At 43.9% G+C, this 23,402-nt stretch overlaps 3 protein-coding genes across 3 annotated transcripts; all 3 read left to right on the top strand.

Annotated features, from left to right (window-relative positions):
* On the top strand, positions 1 to 8,878 carry LOC139639703 (olfactory receptor 52N5-like). Its single transcript, XM_071513851.1, has 2 exons — positions 1 to 27; positions 7,934 to 8,878. Exons 1-2 carry the CDS (start codon positions 7 to 9, stop codon positions 8,876 to 8,878), a joined length of 966 nt encoding a protein of 321 aa, XP_071369952.1. The 5' UTR covers positions 1 to 6.
* A 2,000-nt stretch (positions 8,879 to 10,878) lies between these two features.
* On the top strand, positions 10,879 to 11,829 carry LOC139639708 (olfactory receptor 52D1-like). Its single transcript, XM_071513855.1, has one exon. It carries the CDS (start codon positions 10,879 to 10,881, stop codon positions 11,827 to 11,829), a length of 951 nt encoding a protein of 316 aa, XP_071369956.1.
* Positions 11,830 to 18,303: 6,474 nt separating this feature from the next.
* On the top strand, positions 18,304 to 19,136 carry LOC139639704 (olfactory receptor-like protein COR2). The gene is given in 2 exon segments (XM_071513852.1): positions 18,304 to 18,625; positions 18,628 to 19,136. Coding segments are annotated over 2 exon segments (831 nt in total).
* Positions 19,137 to 23,402: the final 4,266 nt, after the last annotated feature.

Raw genomic sequence — 23,402 nt, 5'->3', positions numbered from 1 at the left:
TCAAAAATGTTGTTCCCGAGCAGAACAGTATGCATGTTGATAGGGGCAAGGTCCTGAAACCTTTCCGGGGTGTAAAGGAAAGGAAAAGTCCCGGCCCTGATGGCATTGGAAGTTGTATAGTTAAGAATTGTGCCGAACAGTTGGCAGATATATTCTGCTTTATCTTCATGTTGACACTCCAACTCCATAGGGTTCCTTGTCTTTGGAAGGATTCCATCATTGTACCTGTGCCAAAAAATAAAGCTCCAAAGTCACTTAATGACTACAGGCCTGTGGCGCTTACCTCTCTTATTATGAAATAATTTGAGAAGATGATTTGAGGATGTGCTTCTGACCACGGTTCATTCAAATTTGGACCCGCTTCAATTTGCTTGCAGGTCAGGCAGGGGTGTTGACGATGCGACGGGCACCCTATTAAACATGATTCTGGCACACCTAGAGGGTGCAAAGACTTTAGTGCGACTAGGTTTTATTGATTTCTCCTCAGCTTTTAATTGTATCCAGCCTCACATTTCACTAGCAAGGACCACACCATCAACAAGATGTATTTAAATGATTTATTGAGGACGATGATGAGCGTGGTTCTGGTAGTCGCATGCGTTGTGGGGAGGCTTCTTGAGGAATCCGCCGCAGCGCCCGGGCAATGACGGACCCCCTCAGGACCCTATAAGAAGGAGGAAGGAGAGGAAGAAAGAATAGGGCGGGGGGAGGGGCGCAGAATACGAGAGCGAAAGGGGAACAGAGGGTTAGGATGGTATATTTAAGGGGTGCCGGAAGAGGCGCGGTTGAGGTGTGGTCCTGCTCCTGAAACTCGCTAGGTAAGCTTCAATTCACTAGCAAGGACCACACCATCAACAAGATGTATTTAAATGATTTATTGAGGACGATGATGAGCGTGGTTCTGGTAGTCGCATGCGTTGTGGGGAGGCTTCTTGGGGAATCCGCCGCAGCGCCCGGGCAATGACAGACCCCCAAAAACCTCCAGTTACTTAAGGAGATGAGATTGGGCGGATCTGAGATCTTTGAGATCTGAACGGATGTAGCGGTGATATATTTGGGAAGACCAGCGGCCCATGAGTTGAATGAAGTGTTCTGGGACGCCATTGCGGGAGGCTGAAGTGGCGGCTCCGATCCGGAAGGAGTGTCCGGAGTAGTGGACGGGAGAAATGGCGGACAAGGAGAGTACGTGGCGGAGGTGATGGTGGAACCAGAATCGAGTAGCCACTTGTCCGGATTCGGAGATGAAGAGAGGATCTGAAGGTGTTGCGTTCTGGGATTTCCGGAACGCGGAGTAGTCTGCGAGGGTCTGGAAGGGATTCAGTGGCGATTGGGCTTGGAAGTAGAAGATGGGTGTAGGCGGACCGGATTGGTTGGTTTTGGTTTGTTTTAGGTAGAATACCATGGTGTCTTCTGAAAAATGAGACAAGTCTGAAATGCAAGCGTGGCGACGTAAGTCGAAGTGGATGGTTGAGGTGGTGAATTCAGAGCATCTGAGGAAACCGAAGAAAGCGAGTAGGAACATGGCTTCTAGGGTTCGAGCTACGTGGGGAGTGCCGTATCCGGAGCGGATGGTGTGGATGCAGGCCGACAGTAAGTCGGCAGTTAGAGGAAGGCGGCGAGGATCTTTGATGGTGTGTGTTTTGATGGCCATCACGGAATGGGCGTAGGTGATGAAGCTAGTCAGGGTGATGAGATCGAATGACGGGAAGGTTATATTATGCTGTACGTGAAAGTAGCGGAAACGTTTCCAAGCTGTCCAGTAGGATGATAGGGTTGTGGGTGATAGGCTGTTGATGATGGAGTTCTGGGATTCGACGATCAGGGGTATTAGGACAGGATTTACAAGTTGAAAGTCAGTGCTGAATATGGAGGAACCGGTGTTGGGAAGGGATCTGCATGAGGTGCCAAGCTTCTGAACTTCTGAAACGAGAAACGAGAAAGAGAGTCAGCGATGGCGTTGGAATGACCAGGAACGTGAGCTGCGCGGAGAATATATTGGTGAGTAACGGAGTGCCAGACGAGGCGGCGCATGAACGGCATGATGGATGGAGAGTTGGAGCGTCCTTTGTTGATTATGTCAACGACTGCGAGGTTGTCTGAGTAGATGAGGATGGCCTTGCGGGACCATTCGTGACCCCACAGAATAGCAGCGGCTATTATGGGGTAGATCTCGAAGAGAGCGGAGGAAGCGACCTGGCATTCGTTTGCAAGCTCTGGGGGCCATTCTGTTGCGAACCATCTGCCGTTGTAGAAACCCCCAAAACCGGCGGAAGGAGCTGCATCCGTGTACAGGTTGATGTCATGCGGGTGAGTCAGATGGTCATCATAAAAGAAGGTGATCCCGTTCCAGTTGGCGAGGAGGTTGAGCCACAGACGGAGTTTGGCGCGGCTTGGACTGTCCAGGGAGATGGAGGTCAAGAGAGATGGGGCGGAAGAAGCGATGGATAGCAGGTGAGAGATAAAGGCCCGCCCTTGAGGAATGATGCGAAGGGCGAAGTTGAGATGGCCTAGGAGGGAGAGAAGTTGGCGTTTGGAGCAGCACGGGGCAAGCAGGAAATTTGAGATCAGAAGGCTGATTCGATTAAGCTTTTCGACTGGGAGAGAAGCCTGAAACAGGATTGTGTCGAGAGTGATTCCGAGGAACTCGAGGGATGTGGAGGGGCCCTCTGTTTTCTCTGCAGACAGGGGAACCCCGAGGTCGGAGAAAACTGAAGTCAGAGTGACCAGGCCAGAAGCGGGTGGCGATGAGGGAGGGGAAATGATAAGGAAATCGTCCAAGAGATGGACGAGGAACGGAATTTTATGGTTGTTGGACAGGATCCAGCAGAGGGCTTCGGACAGGGTGTCGAAGATTTTGGGGCTGCTTTTGCACCCGAAAGTGAGCCTGACCGCGAAGTAGTATGCACCTCGCCAGCGGACACCGAAGAACCGCCAGAAGTCGGGGTGAATAGGGAGAACCTTGAAGGCACTGGTGATGTCCGCTTTTGAGAGCCACGACCCTTTGCCGGCGAGTTTAATGAGGGCAATGGCATGGTTGATGGTGGCGTAGTTAAGGGAGAAGTCCTCGCTCGGAATCAAGCTGTTGATGCTAGGGATGGAACTGCCGTGGGGTGCTGAAAGATCGATGATGATGCGTTTCTTTCCGGAGTATTTCCTGGTTGCGATACCGAGGGGGCTGATGCGGAAGTTAGGAAAAGGAGGATGAGCGAATGGGCCGATCATGAAGCCTTCTTTAACTTCCTTGGCGAGCAGACTATCGACTAACTCTGGCTCGTTTGAGGCCGACAGAAGATTTTTGGCCTCGAAAGTAATGGAAGGTTGTGCGGAAATTCCGGGGTGGAAACCTTCTTTAAATCCGTTTAGGAGGAACTTGACGAAAGCTAGATCGGGGTGGTTGCGAAGAGCTGCTGCCAAGGCAGGGATGTTAATAGGTGTCGAAAGGTGCCTACCTAGCTTCTGCGGAGTGGGGTTGTGCGGGCATGCAGGGCGAGCGTGGCCACCACCGCAGAAGGAGCAGACGTGGAGGAAGCGGCACTGGGACATGTTGCAACCGGCATCATTGAAGTTGTTGCATATGGTGCGACCTCCTTGGTGCATGACGGGCCTGCCTTTTTTATCAATGCCCTTGGTTATGGGGAAGGTGACGGATGGGGCAGATGAAACAGGCTTTGGAGGTATGGGTGCTGGTGGGGCCGCTGATGACAGGCGAGAGAACGCTGAAGCCCTGGTTCGGTTTTGATTTGGCTCGGCGGGAGCGGGGATGGAACAGGAAGAGGCTGGGTGAGACGGGGCTCCACAAAGGGGGCATGTAAGGGCTGCACGGGCCGCGAAGATACGGCAGTAGGTTTCTGTGTCGAGAACGCCCCAGTATGTGGCCTCGTTGAACTGTTGAAGGCGGGCGGCGGCTTCGGAGGCGAAGTGGATGTGGTACTGGTAAAAACCATTGCCTCCAAAACGGAGGGCCAGATTAAGGACGGTGGCCATGTAGTCGTCAAGTTCCTGGTGGCGGGTGGGAAATTGAGAGCAGAGAACGTCTCTGTAGAGAGAGAAGGCGTATGCGAACTCGGCGGGTGTAAGTTCTCTGGAACGGGCGGGTGTTCCCTCTTTCAGGCGGAGAAGGGTGCCTTCGTGTCCTTCGAGGAATCTATCAACGGGTGGTTGGTGGAGGGAAGGCATGAGAAGGCGTGCGAGATCTATGTAATTACCGTCGATGATTTGTTTACGTAGATTAGTGGGAACCAGAGAAGGACGGGAGGCGAAAGTGTAAGGAGGACGAATGGGAGGATTAGCTGTAGACAGGGTGAAGTTGACGGTTGCCTGCTGGGCTGGAATGGGTTGGGAGAGAAGACCGGAGTTAGGTGCAGCAGGAACTTGCTGCAGCGAGAGCTGTGGAGGAAAGCTGGGTGCCGGCATCCCGGTGCCGGAAGCCCCGGCTAGAGCGAGCTGCTGCGGTTGCTGGTAGTAGGCGGCGGGGGGCGCCGGCAACCCGGTGCCGGAACCCCCGGCTGGAGCGAGCTGCTGCGGTTGCTGGTAGTAGGCGGCGGGGGGCGCCGGCATCCCGGTGCCGGAAGCCCCGGCTGGAGCGAGCTGCTGCGGTTGCTGGAAGTAGGCTGCGGGGGGCGCCGGCATCCCGGTGCCGGAAGCCCCGGCTGGAGCGAGCTGCTGCGGTTGCTGGAAGTAGGCGGCGGGGGGCGCCGGCATCCCGGTGCCGGAAGCCCCGGCTGGAGCGAGCTGCTGCGGTTGCTGGAAGTAGGCGGCGGGGGGCGCCGGCATCCCGGTGCCGGAAGCCCCGGCTGGAGCGAGCTGCTGCGGTTGCTGGTAGTAGGCGGCGGGGGGCGCCGGCATCCCGGTGCCGGAAGCCCCGGCTGGAGCGAGCTGCTGCGGTTGCTGGAAGTAGGCGGCGGGGGGCGCCGGCATCCCGGTGCCGGAAGCCCCGGCTAGAGCGAGCTGTTGCAAATGCTGGAACTGGATGGCGGGGGGTGCTGTGTCATTTGCCCTGGATGGTGTAGGCTGCCGGTGCTGGTGATGAGAACCTAGGTGGGAGGTGGAGGGTCCTGGAACTTCGGTGTCAGGCGCTCCAACTGACGTGGCTGATTGTGCGAAGTATTGACGGGAGGTGGTTGCTGAAGCCCTGGTGTTGTGTGGTCTTGCTGATGACCCGATTTGTTGCTGCACTTTTTGCTGCCTTCGAGCTGGAAGGCTGACGTCGTGACGTGTCGTTGGGGTGCGCGTGATGACGTCACCCGGAAGAGCGCTGGTGTTGACGGAGCGGTGGGCACGGCAGGCAGACATGAGGTTGTTGAATAGTTTTGCTTTGTTGTCTGTGCGATGGAAAGGAATTCCTTTATCCTTGAGAGTTTTTTGGAGGGTGGCAACGGTCCAGTCGGAGATCTTAGATGGAGGCTGGCCGACGGGGGACCTCGCTGGAGCGTGGTGACGCTGCGACCGGCTCCGAGTTGTGAGGCCGACATGAGCGGAACGACGGCAGGGGGCTGGAGTTATCCTCGAGGGCGAAGGAGTTGGAGAACTGCGGCGACGGCGATGGATTGGCCTTGAATCGCCGCGTCCTCTTTTTCCTGAGGAAGGTGGTGGGCTGGGAGACGCGTGGATTCATCCGGTGAACTGTAGTAGTCTCGTATGTTGAGGAGCGATGAACCGGGCGGGATGTGGACCATGGAAGGGACTGAACCAGCCGAGCTCGCCCGCGACCTGGCCAGCTTTCGGGCCGTAGTAAGCGGGGTTTCAGGCACCGTGGCGACGGGGAAGTTGTCGGCTTCTGTTGCCGGTGCTGATGCAGTGGGCTGGAGGGAGCTTTGGGCTGGGCCGTCCTGGTTCCTGTTGAAAAGGTCATCGTCCGACGGGGAGAGGGAGATGAAATCCATTCCCTGAATGAGGTGAGTGGATGAATTAAGTTGCTCGTACGCCGTGGAAGTGCTTTAGAGCGAAGTTGCTTGTTCTCTGTACTGGCGCAGAATACGAGAGCGAAAGGGGAACAGAGGGTTAGGATGGTATATTTAAGGGGTGCCGGAAGAGGCGCGGTTGAGGTGTGGTCCTGCTCCTGAAACTCGCTAGGTAAGCTTCAATTTAGGAGAAAGGTTAGAGAGCATCCACAACATTGATCCTGGCCTGATATGTTGGCTGATGGACTTCTTAACTGTAAGGTCGCAACGTGTGAAGGTTAATGGCGTTTTATCAGATTTACCAGGGGTGCGTCCTCTCGCCTCTTTTATTTGTCTTGTACACTAACGCATGCCAAAGCCAATATGTGAGGCGTCATATCATTAAGTTCGCCGACGATTCTGTCATGGTGTCTCTTCTCAGCATTGATGACCCTGATCATGGCCCTGTAGTGGCGGAATTCACATACTGGTGCAAGTCGTCCTTCTTGGACATCAGTGTGTCCAAAACCAAAGAGATGACAATAGATTTTAGTAAGAATTCTACGGTCACCTCTCCTGTGGTGATTAATGATCAGGCTGTTGAGGTTGTACAGCACTACAAATATCTTGGCACTGTAATTGATGACAAGCTGACCTTCGAGCTTCATGTGGATGCTGTGTGTGGAAAAGCCCATCAGTGCATGTACTTTTATCGTAAGCGTCAAAGTTTTAATGTTGACAGTACCTTCATGAAAATGTTTTATTCCTGTTTTATTGAATCAGTCCTCACATTCTCCTTTGTCAGCTGGTACGGGTCACTTATCCTCAAAAATAGAAACAGATTGCAGGGTATCGTCAAAGTGTGCAGCAAAATTGCAGGCACTGCCTTGAATGACCTTCCTCATCTGTACAAGGTTAGGACTTTGAAGAAGGCCCAGTCAATCCTGGCTGATCCTAACCACCCCCTGTCCAAGGAGTTCAAGTTGCTTCCGTCTGGCCGCAGATACAATCTGCCAAGATGCAGGACCAATAGACTTAAGAACTTATTTGTCCCTGCTGCCATTGGCCTTTTAATTAACTCAATGTGACTTTTGTATTGTATTTGTTGTCTATTTATTGTTGTTTGTGATGGTTATGTGGTTACTGCTGGCTGTACAACAAATTGCCCCTCGGGGATAATAAAGATAACCTTCAACCTTGAAATAGTAGCTATTTCATAATTATTAGTGTTAAATATAATTGCAATTATAAAACCACCGCTTTTGACATTATCACTATTGTAATATATAAAATATTTTCTGTGGGGCCCCTTGACTATTTTTAGCCACTACAGACCTCCATTGGTGGTATGTGGCCCTCATATTCTAATATGATGAAAACACAAGGGGTTTTTCATTCACTTCTACTTAGTAAGCCTGTTGACAGTTTCCACTAACTCCATTAACATTACATCATGGTTTCTTAGGTGAGGATAAAGATCTTTGTCCTCTGAGGATAAAGTCATGCTCATAAAATAGAAGAAGACAAAGAGATTGTCCACCACGAGAGGGGACTGAAGATGGGTGAGGTAAGCAAGTTGATCATTATCGAATTATTACCAGTAGATCATGTCATGCTTTTTGATAATACTACTCAAAACAGAAATGTCTGGGGTAGTCAGCTGGTTCTTTTTTTTTTTTTTTTGCAACAATTTACATTAAAAAAAAAGGGAAATAAAATTCAGCTGCAACTGGATAGCTTTTGGCTTATATTTACAAGAAAATCAAACTTGTTTTCCCTAAAGCTATCAACATATATATTTAGCCAGTGGTTTGTCTAGTGTTACATGTATATCAACTAGAATAGATGGATGTCAGTCCCGCTGAAAGTAATGGCTAGAATGAGAGATTAAATTCATATAGCAGCAAAGTAAGTAAATCCACAGTAACCCCATTACTAATTTATTTTATTCAACAAAATGATCTTGGCACGTCTTTACTAGATTACTGTAACTTGTGTGCAATAAGTCATTCATCATTTTTTTTCCCCATGTCTTTTTATTTCCCTTTTATCAGATGGAAAACTACACGTACAACAGCCTCACACTTCAGCTTGAGGGGTTGAAGGTCACAAAGACTACTAAGTACCCTGTCTTCTTATTCCTGCTCCTTGCCTATGTATTCATCTTAGTTGCCAATGTGAGCATTGTAGTTCTGATATGCACAGAAAGGAACCTTCACCAGCCAATGTATTTCCTCTTCTGTAACCTGTCAATCAATGATGTTATGGGCAACTCTCTCTTGGTTCCCCGGGTGATTGCTGACATCTTGGTGCCTCCTTCTGAGCGTCTCATCAACTACTATGAGTGTTTGATGCAGGCCTTCACCACACATATGTTCGGCACCAATGCACACACAGTACTCATGATCATGGCTTTTGACAGATATGTGGCCATCTGCAACCCCTTCCACTACACCACTATCATGAGTAACAAAATGGTGATCAAGTTGACTATTTCTGCCTGGGGGGTGGCCTTTGTTTTGGTGGCTATTCTCCTCGGCCTGACCATACGGCTGAACCGATGCAGAACTGTGATCACAAACCCTTACTGTGACAATCCCTCGTTGTTTAAACTCTCCTGTGAGAATGTGTTAATCAATAACATCTATGGCCTCACTTTCACTGTAGTCTTGCTGACCACCTCTATAGGCAGTATACTCCTCACCTATACAAAGATCACGGCTGTCTGCCTGACTAGTAAGAACAAGTCTTTGAACAGTAAAGCCTTAAAAACTTGCAGCACTCATCTGTGCCTGTATCTGATCATGCTTGTCAGTGGAATGATTCTCATTGCCCTCCATCGCTTCCCCCAATACTCAGACTATAGGAAGATTTCTGCCATTCTCTTTAACATTGTCCCTGGCAGCCTCAACCCCATCATCTATGGGGTGCAGTCCCAAGAGATCCGCAAATCCTTGTCAAATGTATTCCGATTCAGAAAGGTTTTGCCATTATTTTAATATAGGCCTATATTCCAGATATTTTTGGAAAAAAAATATCTGGAATTTCTTGGTATTGCTGATCTCGGTGAGTCTTATCGTAATTTTGTTTTTGCCTTTCTCTGCTTTTCTTGAGGTTACACTGGGCGAATGTCCTTTTGCAGTCCCACTAGGTGTTTGCCTTGTAAGCACAGTTGTGCATAGAAATTTGTATAGATTAATATAATATTAACTTTGATATACAGTGAGTGCAGAAAATAAGGAACACCTGCACCGACGAGATGAATCCACGTGAAAGTTATGAAATCATATTTCACCAATTGAATCAATTGGCCACCAATGGAAGACTCAGGTTCAATTCCCAACTCATGGCAACAAGTTTTCTACCTGAAGTGAATTGTTTGAGTTACCTAACATTGACCATAGTTTTAGTTGCGTGACCCTAACTTCCACCCAAACCCTAACCAAACTGTTTTAGCTGTTAAACTGAAGTGTTAGCTAACATTTTCATGTGACCAACAGCTGAAAATGTTGTTTCCAATTCCTGCTGTCACATAATCCTTTCATGGTGGAGGAATCTGATCTGAACAGAAGTCATGTTTACAACACTGCGTTTCAGAGAACATGCTCATTTCATGAAATTTTATGACACCGAGTTGGACCATGGGGCGGCTCTTAGAGCCAGGATAGACAAATTGATTGGTTGATTTCACTTATAGCTGATTGTTTGATTTCACTTATATCTAATGTCTACACAAACACTGGAGCAAAGTCTACATGGCTGATAAAAAGAGTTGATTTACGCGGTTAGGAACTATGACAAAATGGTAATGAATACATATTTCAAACTTTCACTGTTACTTCTGTATATCTCAGAATACAAAAAAATATACCAAATACTGGGAAAATGCTACTCTCCAGGATAGTCCCCCTTTGAGCAATAAATGGTTTGGCCCCAGTTTATAGGAGCTACTGTATTTCTTGTGTCATCATAGCAATTATTCCAAAGAATCAGCATTCATCCATTTCTCTAAACTCTTACAAGGCGTATCTGAGCCGTCTGGTAGAGTCCACACTCTGGTTGTGGCCTTCCATGAGTGTGAATGTGTCTAAGAAATCTGCAGTAGCCAGACAACTGACCCATCAGTGAGCTTATTATATTACAATATCAAAAAAACATATACAAAACACAAACACAAAATCCCAAAATATTTAGTGTTTTGTTAATGTATTGATGTGTTTTTGTAGCACATTATGAATGACACACAAAGAATGCTGGGTTGCCAGGACACAGTTGGGCTGTCAGCATCCGGCGCTGCAGCTGACATGATGCAATGCGGCCATTCATTCACCTAATAAAAGTGTCTGCTGTTTGACTTCTGGTCTGGGGCGGAGGGTGGCTCGTGTCGCAGAAGGTAATGCTGACAGACACTCACACACTCTTGACAAGTGTATCATCATGTATTACAACTATTGGAAATCATGTATTTATGTGAATGTAACTTAGCTATATTTTGTCAAAAAGCAGAGACATGAATGCTGAAAGAGAACACCAGAGTGCCTCCTGCTTTGTGCTCCAGCAGCTCGCTAAAAAGCTGCTAACAGGAGTCGAGGGTACAGTCTGGTTTAGGACCGCTATTCAGTGCAAAAGCCTTAATTGCTATTGCAACCCTGCACGTTTTTTTTCTTGTTCCCATTTAGGCTGAACTGACAATACCAAAGACACTGTCATTTAATGCCTTATATCCCTGTTTCAAATTAAAATCAAATGTGTCCAAATTTTATAAATTATTGGCATCACTCTCATTTAATAGGGATTATTACCTTTTTTGTTCTAACTCTAACCCTAACCCTGTATTTTCCATGATTTCATTAAGAAATCTACAGCACAAATATAAATATAATCAATAAATTTGCAATTAAATATTTTAATCTCCCAATATTGAACAGATGTTTTATTTAATTTGTTGTTCTATGATATTGCTTTTATGTAACTATAGGTTTATTGAGCTCTCTAAAATATGGAGAACCAGACTTTCAGTGAGGATGTCCTGCTCCTGGAGGGGTTAAAGGTCACACCCCAGTCCTCCTTCCCTGCCTTCATCCTCCTCCTCCTCACCTACATCTTCATCCTGGTGTCTAACATCGGCCTGGTGGTCCTGATCTTCAGGGACAGGAGCCTCCACCAGCCCATGTATCTGCTCTTCTGCAATATGAGTATTAATGATGTTTTGGGGGCCACAACTATTGTCCCTCATGTACTTAGGGACATTTTCATAGCGAGCGCAGACCGGTACATTCATTACATAGAGTGTGTCATTCAAGCATTCTGTGTTCATCTTCATGCAAGCACCTCTCACACAGTCCTCATGATCATGGCCTTTGACCGGTATGTAGCCATCTGCAACCCGCTGCAGTACGCCACCATCATGACCAACAGGATGGTGCTGAGGCTGACTGTTCTGGCTTGGGGAGTGGCTTTTGTCATGGTGGCGATCCTCCTCGGCCTCACGATCCGTCTGTCGCTCTGCAGGAGGATTATTTTACATCCGTTCTGTGACAACGCCTCCGTGTTCAAGCTCTCCTGTCAGAGTCTCCTTATCAATCACATCTATGGCCTCAGCTACACGGTGCTCCTCCTGGGCTCCTCCATCGGCAGCGTAGCGCTCACCTACCTGAGGATCGCCTTGGTGTGTGTGAGCAGTAAGAGCAGGGTGCTGAACAGCCGGGCGCTGCAGACCTGCGCCACACACCTAGCTGTGTACATCATCCTGCTGGTGTCAGGTTTCATCATTGTCATCCTGCACCGTTTCCCTCAGTTGTCTGACCACAGGAAAGTGGTGGCTGTTATGGCCCATGTCGCCCTCCCCGCCCTGAACGCTGTTATCTATGGGCTGCAAATTAAAGAGATCCGACAGAAGATTATCGCGGTGTTTCATATTAATAAGGTGTCTCTGATGGCTGTGAAATGACAATTTGGAATGTATTAAGATAGTTGAAGGAAATGTGTAAATACTTGTACTTTGCACAGGATCCACTCTAAAAGATATATTGAGTTGCAATGTATGCTTCATTGGAAGAAGTGCATGATATGCTGAAATGAGTTTGCAGTACTTTTTCAAAATGCAGCAAGTTACAGAAATAATTACTGCCTCTAACGTTGTTGTAAGATACCTGTCAGTAATTTCTAGTGATACAAAGTAGCTATACTTAAAACTGACTGCAAAGTTACAAGCTCCAAACTTCTCTCTTGTTGGTGACTGGTATTTCACAGAAGTACAATTACTAATACCACACTGTTTTAAGTAAATATGCAATAGGTAGGCTATTTGCTTATAAAATCTTGTTCCTTTATTTTCAGCATTTGTTGTTTCTTCATTTCAAGTACTTTTTTGGAAATCATAAATGTCTTCATTGCAATTATCTCCTTTTACCAGAAGTATTAAATACAATATTGACATGTTTTTATCATAATTCCATCTCAGTTTTATTGTTCAAAGTAAGGAATAGAGGCAATATACATAACTGAACGTACTTCACAGTATGAATATTAATAGAAAGGAATTTATACTAATAAACTGCATCTTCAATATTTATTTTGCTAACTGTTCTATCTCAGCCTCTTGTGAATTCATCTACCACTGACCGAGAAAAAGCAGACGTGTCAGAGAAATAATCACAGGTTGAGGCTGAACATAATCTTGGGTACAAGTGAAAAGTGAATCCATTATAACTGTCTTCATGAGGGGAATAAAATGAGGGCTAGTGTAGGAGCAGATGAAGTTTAAAAATCGTTTCCTTGTGTGTTATTTCCAACACACACACCTTGTACTTCATCAACCCATGATGTTGCAAGCACAAGGTGTGCGCCTCAGCCCTCTGAGTCAGCTGGACACCCTAACTCTCTTCTTCATGTGTTTTACAAGATCCTATACACGCCATTTGCTGGATGCTTTTAGTATGGGTGGTCCCAATAGGAATCAAAGCCTTAACCCTCGTCCAAGTATTGAGCTGTACAGGATCGTAGGCTGCATTCTTTGTGGTTGCAAAAATTTCACCAGTGAAAAGTGCAAATGGTCAAATGATGTGTACTCAGAAATTCTCACTTCCAACAAGTGTGAAACAGTGTGAAAAAGTGTGCATAATACCCAAATTTAAATTGTACAAAGTATCACAGTGTACTGTATTGTACCACAGGTTACCCCAAAGTAAAAGTACAGGTGGGTACATAGTAGTAAGAGTGCTGTTAAAGTGCAGATATGCTGCTGCTGATATGCAGAAATGTTATCAATTAAAGAGTATTTTCTATAGAGCTGGAATGAGTGTGCGTTACCTCTCTACAACAACCTCAGTTTTATCAGAATTAAGTTGGAGGAAATGGCCATCCACACCTTAATTGCATTCAGGATATCATGCAAGGTAATGACTCTGACGAATTCATTGGATTTAACAGAAATATAAAGTTGGGTGTCATCTGCATAACAATGATAAAAAAAACTACAACCAAAGCTGCGGATAATAGGGTGTATTCATAAAAATTACTGCCAGTGTTACCATGGCGGTAGTGCTGATACTGTGGTGGTAGGTATTCACCCTATACATAAACACAGATTTCTACCTCACTTTACCACTTGCGCTCTTTTAGCGCTGACATCCTGTGCAGATGTCAGCGCTAAACTTAAGAGGACTTAAGAGGAAACTTAACTCTTAAGAGGAAACTTAAGAGGAAAAAAACGAATACATCCAAAAGTAAAAGGGTAACATTTTACAATAAGGGTACATTAATTAAGGGTTAGTTAATGCTTAATAAGCATTAACTAACCCTTATTAATTAAGGGTTAACTAATGTGTCTGGTAATAATTTACTAATGGTGTTTATATTAACAGTTTTAAAAGGTGAGTGAAATGCCTTTTAACTCTAGCGCACATTGCATCATGCCAGCTTTCAAGGGTAATCAACATCATCATCATTTACTAATGGTGTTCATGTTAACTAAGGTATTAATTTATACATTATTTAATAGTCATCTTTATAAACTATTAAATAATGTATAAATTAATACCTTAGTTAACTCACCTCTGGTCTGCAGTGGAGGGTGGCTTGTATCAAACAAGGTAAGGAGCGTGCGCGCGCACACACACACACACACACACACACAAACACAGGCGCTCACACACAGAGTACTTTAACACACGCATCAAAACAAATTATGTACAAATAATATGGGTTACAAAATATACGTATAGGCAGTTAAACTGGTCATGTATCTGATTGCAAAAATTGACAAAAATTTTAAATGTGAATTGAAGTTATTTTCTGCAGTTGAGTTGCTTATGGTGCTAAAATGTCTGTTATGTGGAACTGAAAGGTCCATAGCAGCTTTTCGTGTCAATTAATTTCCATTCTTGTATTCTTGTTCTTGAATACTGCAAGCTGAAGCAGTATAATATTGGTACGGAAGAGGATTAGGGCCACATGTGACAAATTTGAGTTCTGAGATTAAGTAACGTCAAAGTAAAGTAAAAGTCAGAATAAAGTCAGAATCTCAGAATTCTGAGATTAATCTCAGAACTCAAAATAAACATACTGGTATGATTAGTTAGATTTTATTATCTAACCAGTTCTATGTAATTGTTCTGATATTATTATTTTATAACTGTAAATACTTCCTTAACTGTTAAATCAACTTGAAGCAGTGCAGGTCATGCCTCAATATTAATATTGTTCATTTAACTTTGTTAAAGCACTATTTATTACATAACAGACAAAACATTTTTGGCACATATTTGAGTGTTGAAAAGCATCATTCAGTGTTCTGTCAGAGGAGAGAATGAGCCAGTATATCATGATTGCAGTGTTTTCTCAACCACCAGGTTGTATGTACCTTATTAATTTTTGATGTTTTCAAAATGTACATGGATTTGTCAGTAACCCTTTAAATTACATGCCATTAAGTATTTAGTGAAGTAAAACAGATGTAACTAGAAGGGCACTCGGAGAGCACAGACCTCCGCCAAGGTTTGTGCTGTTATTGCTTGTTCGTGAGTCGGATCCAGATCCGCTCCAAAATTTTATGGGTTCTTCCTTGGCCCATGCTACACCCTTCCACCAAGTTTCATGAAAATCGGGCCAGTAGTTTTTCTGTAATCCTGCTAACAGACAAACGGCACCGAAAACATAACCTCCTTGGCGGAGGTAATAACTAGTTTTTTAGTCCATACCCAGGGACGCGCGCACCACAACTCTGCGCAGCCTTGCCAAAAATGTGCATAAACAGAGTAAATTTGGGAAAATGGAAAAATCAGCTTTGTCAGTCCCTGCCTATGCCAATGCTCAATGCCCATGTGCAGTTTCAGATTGATTGGCCAAACCATTGAGGAGCAAAATGGATGCAGACAGACGGACAGAGTTTTCCTCATTTTATAGTAGGATAGCATTAGAGTCACTGGTCATTACTGACTAATATACAAGTAATTAACTTTTTTTAATTGTATATTACTCAGTAATTACCAGTCACTCTAATGCTATAACTAGTGCTACAAAATTAAATCAAATTAAAACCAGATGAATAATTGAACCGTTTTGCAATCCAGCTCAGAGGTTCCACCAGAAAATCAACAAGACTTTTCTCAATGGCCGCAGCAGCCGGTGAAAACCAACGGAAATTAAAATAATCTTTAATTCCAAACACAGAAACTTGTGGATTTCCGAGATCATTAAACTGTTGCATAGAATTATTTTGCTTTTGCTAAACACATGAAATGAAATAGTGGTTCAAAATCACCTCAAATGAAGTTGATGCCTTCACAACTGTTGCAATATTTTATGCACAACATTAAACGATCTCAGAGACACCAGAGTGTCTGTTTGATATTAAAATTGGACTACTGCGATTTATTTTACAAGCCTTGTATTTCCATTCTGAAGTGAGAAGATAGAAAGTATTAACAGGTAGGTGTGTGTGTGTGTGTGTGTGTGTGTGCCCAAAAGGTTCTAGTGAATTCATGGGAAAAAGTATCATTGAACTGGCAGATTCACTGCACAAAAAGTATTCAGTATTCAGAGAAATAGTGAATTTTCAGAAACAGAGGTCAATAAGTTGAGCTTCATCTCATCTCTCTACTTGTGGAATTCATAGTGATGTGGCATAAAAAGTAAAAAAGGGTAATATCCCTAAAGCCTCATAAAGAAGTAGGGTAGGAATGTGAACAGTTTTCTTTTTGATATAAAATAAGGAACAGATGTCAAAAATGAGTGCTGTCAATCGATTAAAAAATGTAATCGAGTTAATCACAATAATAGGCTGTGATTAATCATGATTAATCACAAGTTTAAAATACTAGTATTTACTTGTATTTTTTGGGGGAGATAAAACAAATACATGTGGGGTGTTGGAATAAAGAAATGCATGACAAACTGGTTAGAGGAATCAGTTGTTTTTTTTTACTTTATTATAACATCTCAGTTTAGTTTTGATGATTTCTGAATTAGAATTAGAATCTCTTAATTTAAAAAAGTCTCAGGGAGTGCTTAATTAGCAGACAACCACATAAAGAACAGTTACAAAGTAACGTCTGCTACAAAGTGAATGTAAACAGCTCGCCTGTAAATTGTTTGCAAAGTAACATCTCACCCAAATGAATGCTACAGTGAGTAGGCCTATTTAAGAAACTGAATGCCATAGTGTCTTTGAACAGTCCCTTTTCACACTCTTAGTTGAATAAGATTATTTGAAACAGTGTGAACTTGTGTGACATGACTCCAGTCAACCAGTTCATAAAGTCTACTTTTCTTTTAACCAGTTGCTCAGGCAGACTAGCTTGTTGACATTTTCAGATGACAGAGCTGACCTCTTCTTCTGCACAATGTGGCCTGCCAAAGAAAACAGTCTCTCACATGGCACTGTTGAGGCAGGTATAGCCAAGTACCTTTGTGCAATATGGGCCAGCTTACCATGGGCACCTGTGTGTGCCGACCACCACTGTAGTGGACATGCCTCTATGCTGATTGCTTGGCCTCCAGTATTGCTGCTTGCAGCTTTCTGGAGAACCGCTCATCCAAACAACTTCACACTCGACACTGCGCTTCCAGTCGCTTGCTTTGAGCCCCACTGCTGCACAGAGCGCTGTTCACTTGTTTATTCAAAGATTATTAATATTGAACGTGTCGCGTGTCCAATCTGACACTGCACGTCCTTGGGTCCCCAGCAATACACCCGCCAAGTGTGAAGTAGATCGGACGAACGGTTCTCGAGATATGCGAAGGACACACACACTCACTGACAGACAGACAGACAGAGATTCCTTGTTTTATAGTATGATGGTGTTGCACTTGCTCTCGAGTGCAACACCATTCTTTTTAATAGACATTTAATGCAAGGATAACGCATTGACTGTCTGAGTACAGGCAACCGCTTACAAACTAAGTGCTTGCACTATGGATTATCATTGATTCTTTTTATGTAACTTTATTGATCCTTGTGGTGACATTGGGCTGTTGCAGCAGCAAAAGTAATAGGACAGGATAGGGTGTAACATAGGGAACAAGCACAGATCCTGTACAGACCCACAGCGTGTGTTCAGTTCTCTGCACTGAAGCACTGCGACAGTTAAATTACCTAATTCCACTTACGTTACTTAAATACCACAAGGTAACGTTAAAGTCACCTACCGTTAAAGTCTATGGCAGCGAAGACGAGTTACTGTCTGCAAATCCCTGTTACTGACTGTGGAATGTTAAGTTTCACTTTAGTTTTCACACCAGGAGACTCTGTGGACTGAGTTCAGTCTGCTGGTCTGCTGTCTGTACATCTCCAAATTACAGACAGGATGTGATGCAACATCAGGAGCATTAGAGATCCATTTAGATCCATTTCTATACACTGACCAACTTTTGATTTTGTACCTCTGTATGGGAAACACTGCATCTCACAGTCAAAAACGCCCTCTAGAGGCCATCTGACGAAGCACATCATCTCACTAAGCGTTACCTGACTGACTGACTGACTGACTGACCTGAATTTGCCTTGTGATGCCCTCGGCTGCCGTGGGAAAAAAGAAAAATTGAATATAAGCACAAAATGGAATATAACTTAAGTAATAAAATAGAATATAAACCATTGTGGAGTTACATAAACATATAAACATAGCTGACAATTCCACACAGGTGAGTAGACTACGACTGGGACATATGGGAAAGAATATGGATTACTTATGGATATATTTACAGATGTTACTTACAGTTGATACTAACAGTTATTATTGCTTACATGAATATGCATTACCAAGTATGAAATATGTGCTACATACATGAATAAAAGTATTTACAAACATAACATTGTAAAGTATAAAAAAGAATCAATATGTGTATGTAAAAATCTAAAGATATTAAAATATCAACTGTGTAACTACCTCCAATCTTCACCAGGTTTTATGAACTCTGCAATATGGAGAACCAGACATTCAATGAGCATATCCTTCTCCTGGAGAGGTTAATGTTCACTCCACAGTCCTCTTTTCCTGCCTTCATCTTCCTCCTAATCATCTACATCTTCATCGTAGTGTCCAACATCGGCCTGGTGGTCCTGATCTCGAGGGACAGGAGCCTCCACCAGCCCATGTATCTGCTCCTCTGCAACTTGAGTATTAATGATGTTTTTGGGGCCACAGCCATTATTCCTCGTTTGCTGAGTGAAATTTTTACAGCAAGAAAAGGCCGGTACATTTCCTATATAGAGTGTGCCATTCAAGCATTCTGTGTTCATTATCACACAACAACATGGTGCTGAGACTGACTGTTTTTAATTGGAGGGTGAGCTTAGTCTTAGTGGGCACCCTCATAGCTCTCAGTGTCCGTCTGTCAAGGTGCAGGTGGGTCATATTAAACCCCTTCTGTGACAACGCCTCCTTGTTCAAGCTCTCCTGCGAAAGTATTGTGATAAATAATATCTACGGCCTCGCCATGATGATGGTTGTCTTAGCCCTTTCCATCGGGAGCACAATATTCACCTACCTGAAGATCGCCATGGTGTGCCTGAACAATAAGAGCAAGGTGTTAAACAGTCGAGCGCTGCAGACCTGCGCCACCCACCTAACCGTGTATATGATCATGATTGTGTCAGGAACCGTCATTATCATCCTGCACCGTTTCCCTCAGTTATCAGACCAAAGGAAACTAGCAGCCATTATGTTCCATGTGGTCTCCCCTGCCATGAATGCTGTTATCTATGGGCTACAAATTAAAGAGGTCAGACAAAAGATTATCATCATGTTTTCATAATAATAAAGTGACTCTGAAGGAGGTGAAATCACAAGACTGAATTAAATGTTAAGTATTTGAAAGAAATACTGTATCAAGTCGGGTTTATTCAGCCTATATAGTCCTCCGTCTCAAATGACTTCACAAAGACAAGCCTACCTAGATCTAGCTAATCAACAACCAATCACAAAACAAAATGATGGAATACAGTGTACAAACAAAATAAAGCACAAAGAAAAAAAAAAACAAAGTATGAGACACAAGACAGAATATTGGAAGGTAGACTATCTAACCTACCTAGCCTAGCCTAGCCTACACAGCACCACCAACCTTAGACCAACCTCAGTGAAGATGAGGAAGAACTCACAAGAAACATTGTGTGGGCCCATTCATCCCCCACTGGGATGGCTGAGCGTGCAAAAGGTGGCGGGACAAAACAATAAAATGGACAATAAGATTCACAATTATAATGAAGTAACAAAGCAAATAAGACAGAGAGAAATATGATGAAGGAAGATGGCAGTTTGGCAGCTAGGGAAGTGTAACCCAGGTTAAAAAGCTAACAACAATCTAGCCAATCCCGGACCGCTCCCGAAATATACATATCCGGGTTAGGCAAGGTCACTTCCTCTTCCTCTCACTCCACTCTGGCTGGTTGGCGTGTTGGTAGACACAGAACTGAACGCCCATCGTTCTGGACAGATTCTTTCTTAAACCCTCTACAGTCAGCGGTCAGGTTTTTGTGTTGTCCTGTCAGGTGTTGCCTGGACCACCTAGATACCTTTTGATGGCGAGCTAACCTGGATTAGAACTGAACTGAACTGAACCTCCCTTCCACAGTGTGTGGTAGGAATGAACTGAACTTTTTTTTCCCTCTTCCCACTTGGAAGCATTGAACTCTGGACTCTTGGAAACTGACTGAACTGAAAAGGCCTATTTTTGTGTTTTGTATTTATGTTTGTTATAAATTATTGCAATACAATACTTTATTTAAAACTTACCTGTGTGTCCTTATCTGTGGTACTCATACACATTGGGCTCCCAACCGAGCCTATCTTCTGTGCATCTCTACTCTACTGGTTCAACTGCAATTTCTAATTTAGCAAATCCCACTTGCTACAAAAAATGGCGAGCTAGCCAGGAGCCAGGAGCTAGCCAGGAGACTAAAACCAGCATCCACAAAAGCTAGGCCAGCACCCATGTCCACTAAGATCACTACATGCAACAGGTGCCTGAAAGTGAGGAAAGGCAAAAAGACAGCCACACACACATAGGTGTGTGGCTGTTCCTGTGTTAATGCTGGTTCCTGTGTTAATGCTGACTGAACTAAGGTAAGAGAAGACATTGTAGGCTAGGTAAAATTCGATTTAAAATTTTAGTAAAACAGCATCTTTTGACTAGAGACGTTGAAAAGATGTAGAAACTAGTTTGGCTAAGTTTTGAATAAAATACAAATATGAGTTTGATTGTGTTGATGTGTCTTGTGGCCGTGGGTCTGAGTCTGTGGACCGGGAAACTGGAGTGAAACGGACTAATTTCATGTATTTTGATTATTGTATTGAATACTAGTGTGAAATGGACCGTATTATGATTTGAAATGTGTTGGGACACTGGAGTGAAACTGACTATTTCATATATTCTGATTATTGAATTGTCTGAGCCTGTCTTGTCTGTGTGTGTTCTAGTCTTTGTCCTATTTATTTTGTAATGTTATGTGTTATGATGTAAGTGTGATGGCTGCATTGTCACTATGTAAAGTCTGTTTTGTGGACCCCAGGAAGAACAGCTGCTGCAATGCTGTGGCTAATGGGGATCCTAATAAACCAAACATGTCGGTCCTGAGCCAGCTGGCTGCGGCTGGTCGAGTGACAGTGAGAACAGAGACAGATGCAGATAGATTCAACAGCATAAAAGATTCTGAGCTTGTGAAAATATTTTTTTCCAAATAATTTGAGACTTCCAGTTGTATATCACCATTTAGGAACATGTGAAAAAATGTTGGATGAATGTATTTGAATGTGTAAAAAAGACTGAAGCAAACAGACATAATTTGTAAATGTATAGAAAACTCCTCCTCAGCCCGTCCCCACTTATCAGCCAACCTCATGCTGGATCATCTTTAACTTGACCCTTATGCATCCCCTCCTTGCTATGATATTGCATATGTATGTATTTATTTGCACATTTTGCACATAGTGCTGATTTGCACTTTATTGTTGTTGTTGTCTGTGTGGTTGTATTTTATGTCCTACTGTGCAAGCCCTTATTAATTGCCCCTTGGAGATAAATAAAGTTTTTTTAATTGAATTGAAAAGATTTGTAGTCTAGTTGTAAGCAATATTTTGTGAATGTGTACGTAAAATTAGTTTGACAAATGATTTAAAATGTGAGGTTGCAAAAAAAGCAAACAGATACAGTCAGTCATTCAAATCAACGGAGGACCTCCTTCTCACTCCTTTTTTTGGTGCTATAATAACCAGCCTTAAGACAGATTTTTAGAGCAAGATAGAGCTACTATTGATAGCTCAGTACCAGAGACGGTTTAGAAACGAGACGGCGCCACTGTGAGTCATTTCCTGTATCTGTGTCACGTGGGTTTCTCCACTGCCCCGCCCCTTTAGGAGACTAGCGGCAGGTCCTGAGTCTGTTCACTCCAATGGGAGAAGTGAGCGTGAGCAACAGATTATGACCGATTCTTTCGCCCCATAGTCACCGAAGTAAATATTGGACCCATTTTTCACAAGCCGCATATCTTCCCAACATTCTGACACTAAAATGGCATTTTTCAGACGGACAAATCAGGAGAAAATTAACTTTGTTGGAGACCTGTCTCTGTCTCAGCAACACACTCTCGCGAGATCTGGCAACATCATCACATCTCCCGTCGGTCTGGTTTCACTGCAGTGCCGACGTCACTAGCAGCTGCTGCAGCTGCAGCACAGTTAGAGATGGCGTTGGATTAGGAGGAATACATAATCAGTAGGTGTGTAGGGGCTGGCATCAGTCACAAACAATTAAATCGCCTCTTTTCCTTCCCTTTAACAGCAGTGCGCTCTGTCCCACCATGATGGAGCTTCTCTCAAGAGGAAACGGATGTCCTTGTGCGGGAGGTGCAGAATCACCACCAGCGAATAAAAGGCACCTTAAATTAAATTAGTTTGGGAGGAGAAAACCTTGCACCAATTAATGTGGATACTTTTGATGTATTTATTTCTGTAATAAAATATTTTCCTACCTGGAAGCTAAGGATGGCGGCTGCCACCCTCTGTTGAATGTCTCTCAGCCAATCAATTCACAGGCGTGATGAACTGTTGCTATGTAATGAAGGAAGAACTTTTTATAGGTGTTCCAGACTCTGTTATATGTGTGTGTCTCTGAATAACTCCAGCTAAGGGAAAAAAATCATCCAATTACGTGACAAAGCTCCATACTGGAATAATGCTTATTTTTTAAACTTCTGCAATCTTTATTAAATCTGAAAAGGTAACAAGACAACACAACTCTGGAGAAATCACAGATCTCAGTTTCCTGTAGTGTTAACATCAACATTGCCGCTGTTCCAAAGATCTCTCTCAAACATGAGTTTAAACAAAAAAATATCAACCCAAACATGAGCTGACAGAAACACTAACAGTGGCTGTTGATGTTGAGGCCGAGTCAGAAGCTGTTGCCTAGCGACAGTTCAGTGATGTAATGAGCCGGCAGCAGCAGACGCCTTATAAAAAGTGACTCCTCCACCTCTGGTCCAGGGTGGAGGAGGTGTGCGTCACCAAAGGTAAAGCTGACACACACACACACACACACACACACACACACACACACACACACACACGCACACACAAACTCTCTCTCTCTCTCCTTTTAGAAGGGTATCAAAATGTATAATTTGAGAAATTATATTTTACATAGTTCATTAAATGTATGTATGCATAGCACACCCTATGTTTTGTTGCAAAAACCAATCTTTGAAACAATGAAATCTAAATATTGATGAACAAAAAAAAATGTTCGTATTGTCTCATGCCAAGTTGGAAAAAATCAAAAACGAAATGCAACGAAACTCGGAATATAGTCAGCTGTTGAGCATCTTATTGCAAAAGTAAGTGTTGCGATTGTTGAGATTTGAAAATGAGATTTAAATGTTGAACTGTTTCCCTATGGTTTTACTAAATGCAACAGACCTGCATTGTGAGTTTCACTGTTGCAAAAAGATTTTCCAACAGCGTATCAAATTGTTTCAATATTTATTTGCATTTATTTGCATGATCTTGTTGTATTTTTCGCTCT

Source organism: Centroberyx affinis, unplaced genomic scaffold (assembly GCF_046629955.1).
Source record: "Centroberyx affinis isolate AG114_WGS23_722 - 3 ecotype Tasmania unplaced genomic scaffold, CSIRO-AGI_Caff_v1 ptg007582l_1, whole genome shotgun sequence".
NCBI classification, from domain to species: domain Eukaryota; kingdom Metazoa; phylum Chordata; class Actinopteri; order Beryciformes; family Berycidae; genus Centroberyx; species Centroberyx affinis.
This window is presented reverse-complemented; position numbering and strand designations above follow the sequence as displayed.

Bases quoted from the DNA above. Each gene is read 5' to 3' on its own strand.
- LOC139639703 (XM_071513851.1), top strand. From the start codon at position 7: ATGTTGTTCCCGAGCAGAACA. The intron at 28-7,933 runs GTATGCATGTTG...CCCTTTTATCAG, and splicing joins TGTTGTTCCCGAGCAGAACA to ATGGAAAACTACACGTACAA.
- LOC139639708 (XM_071513855.1), top strand. From the start codon at position 10,879: ATGGAGAACCAGACTTTCAGTGAGGATGTCCTGCTCCTGGAGGGGTTA.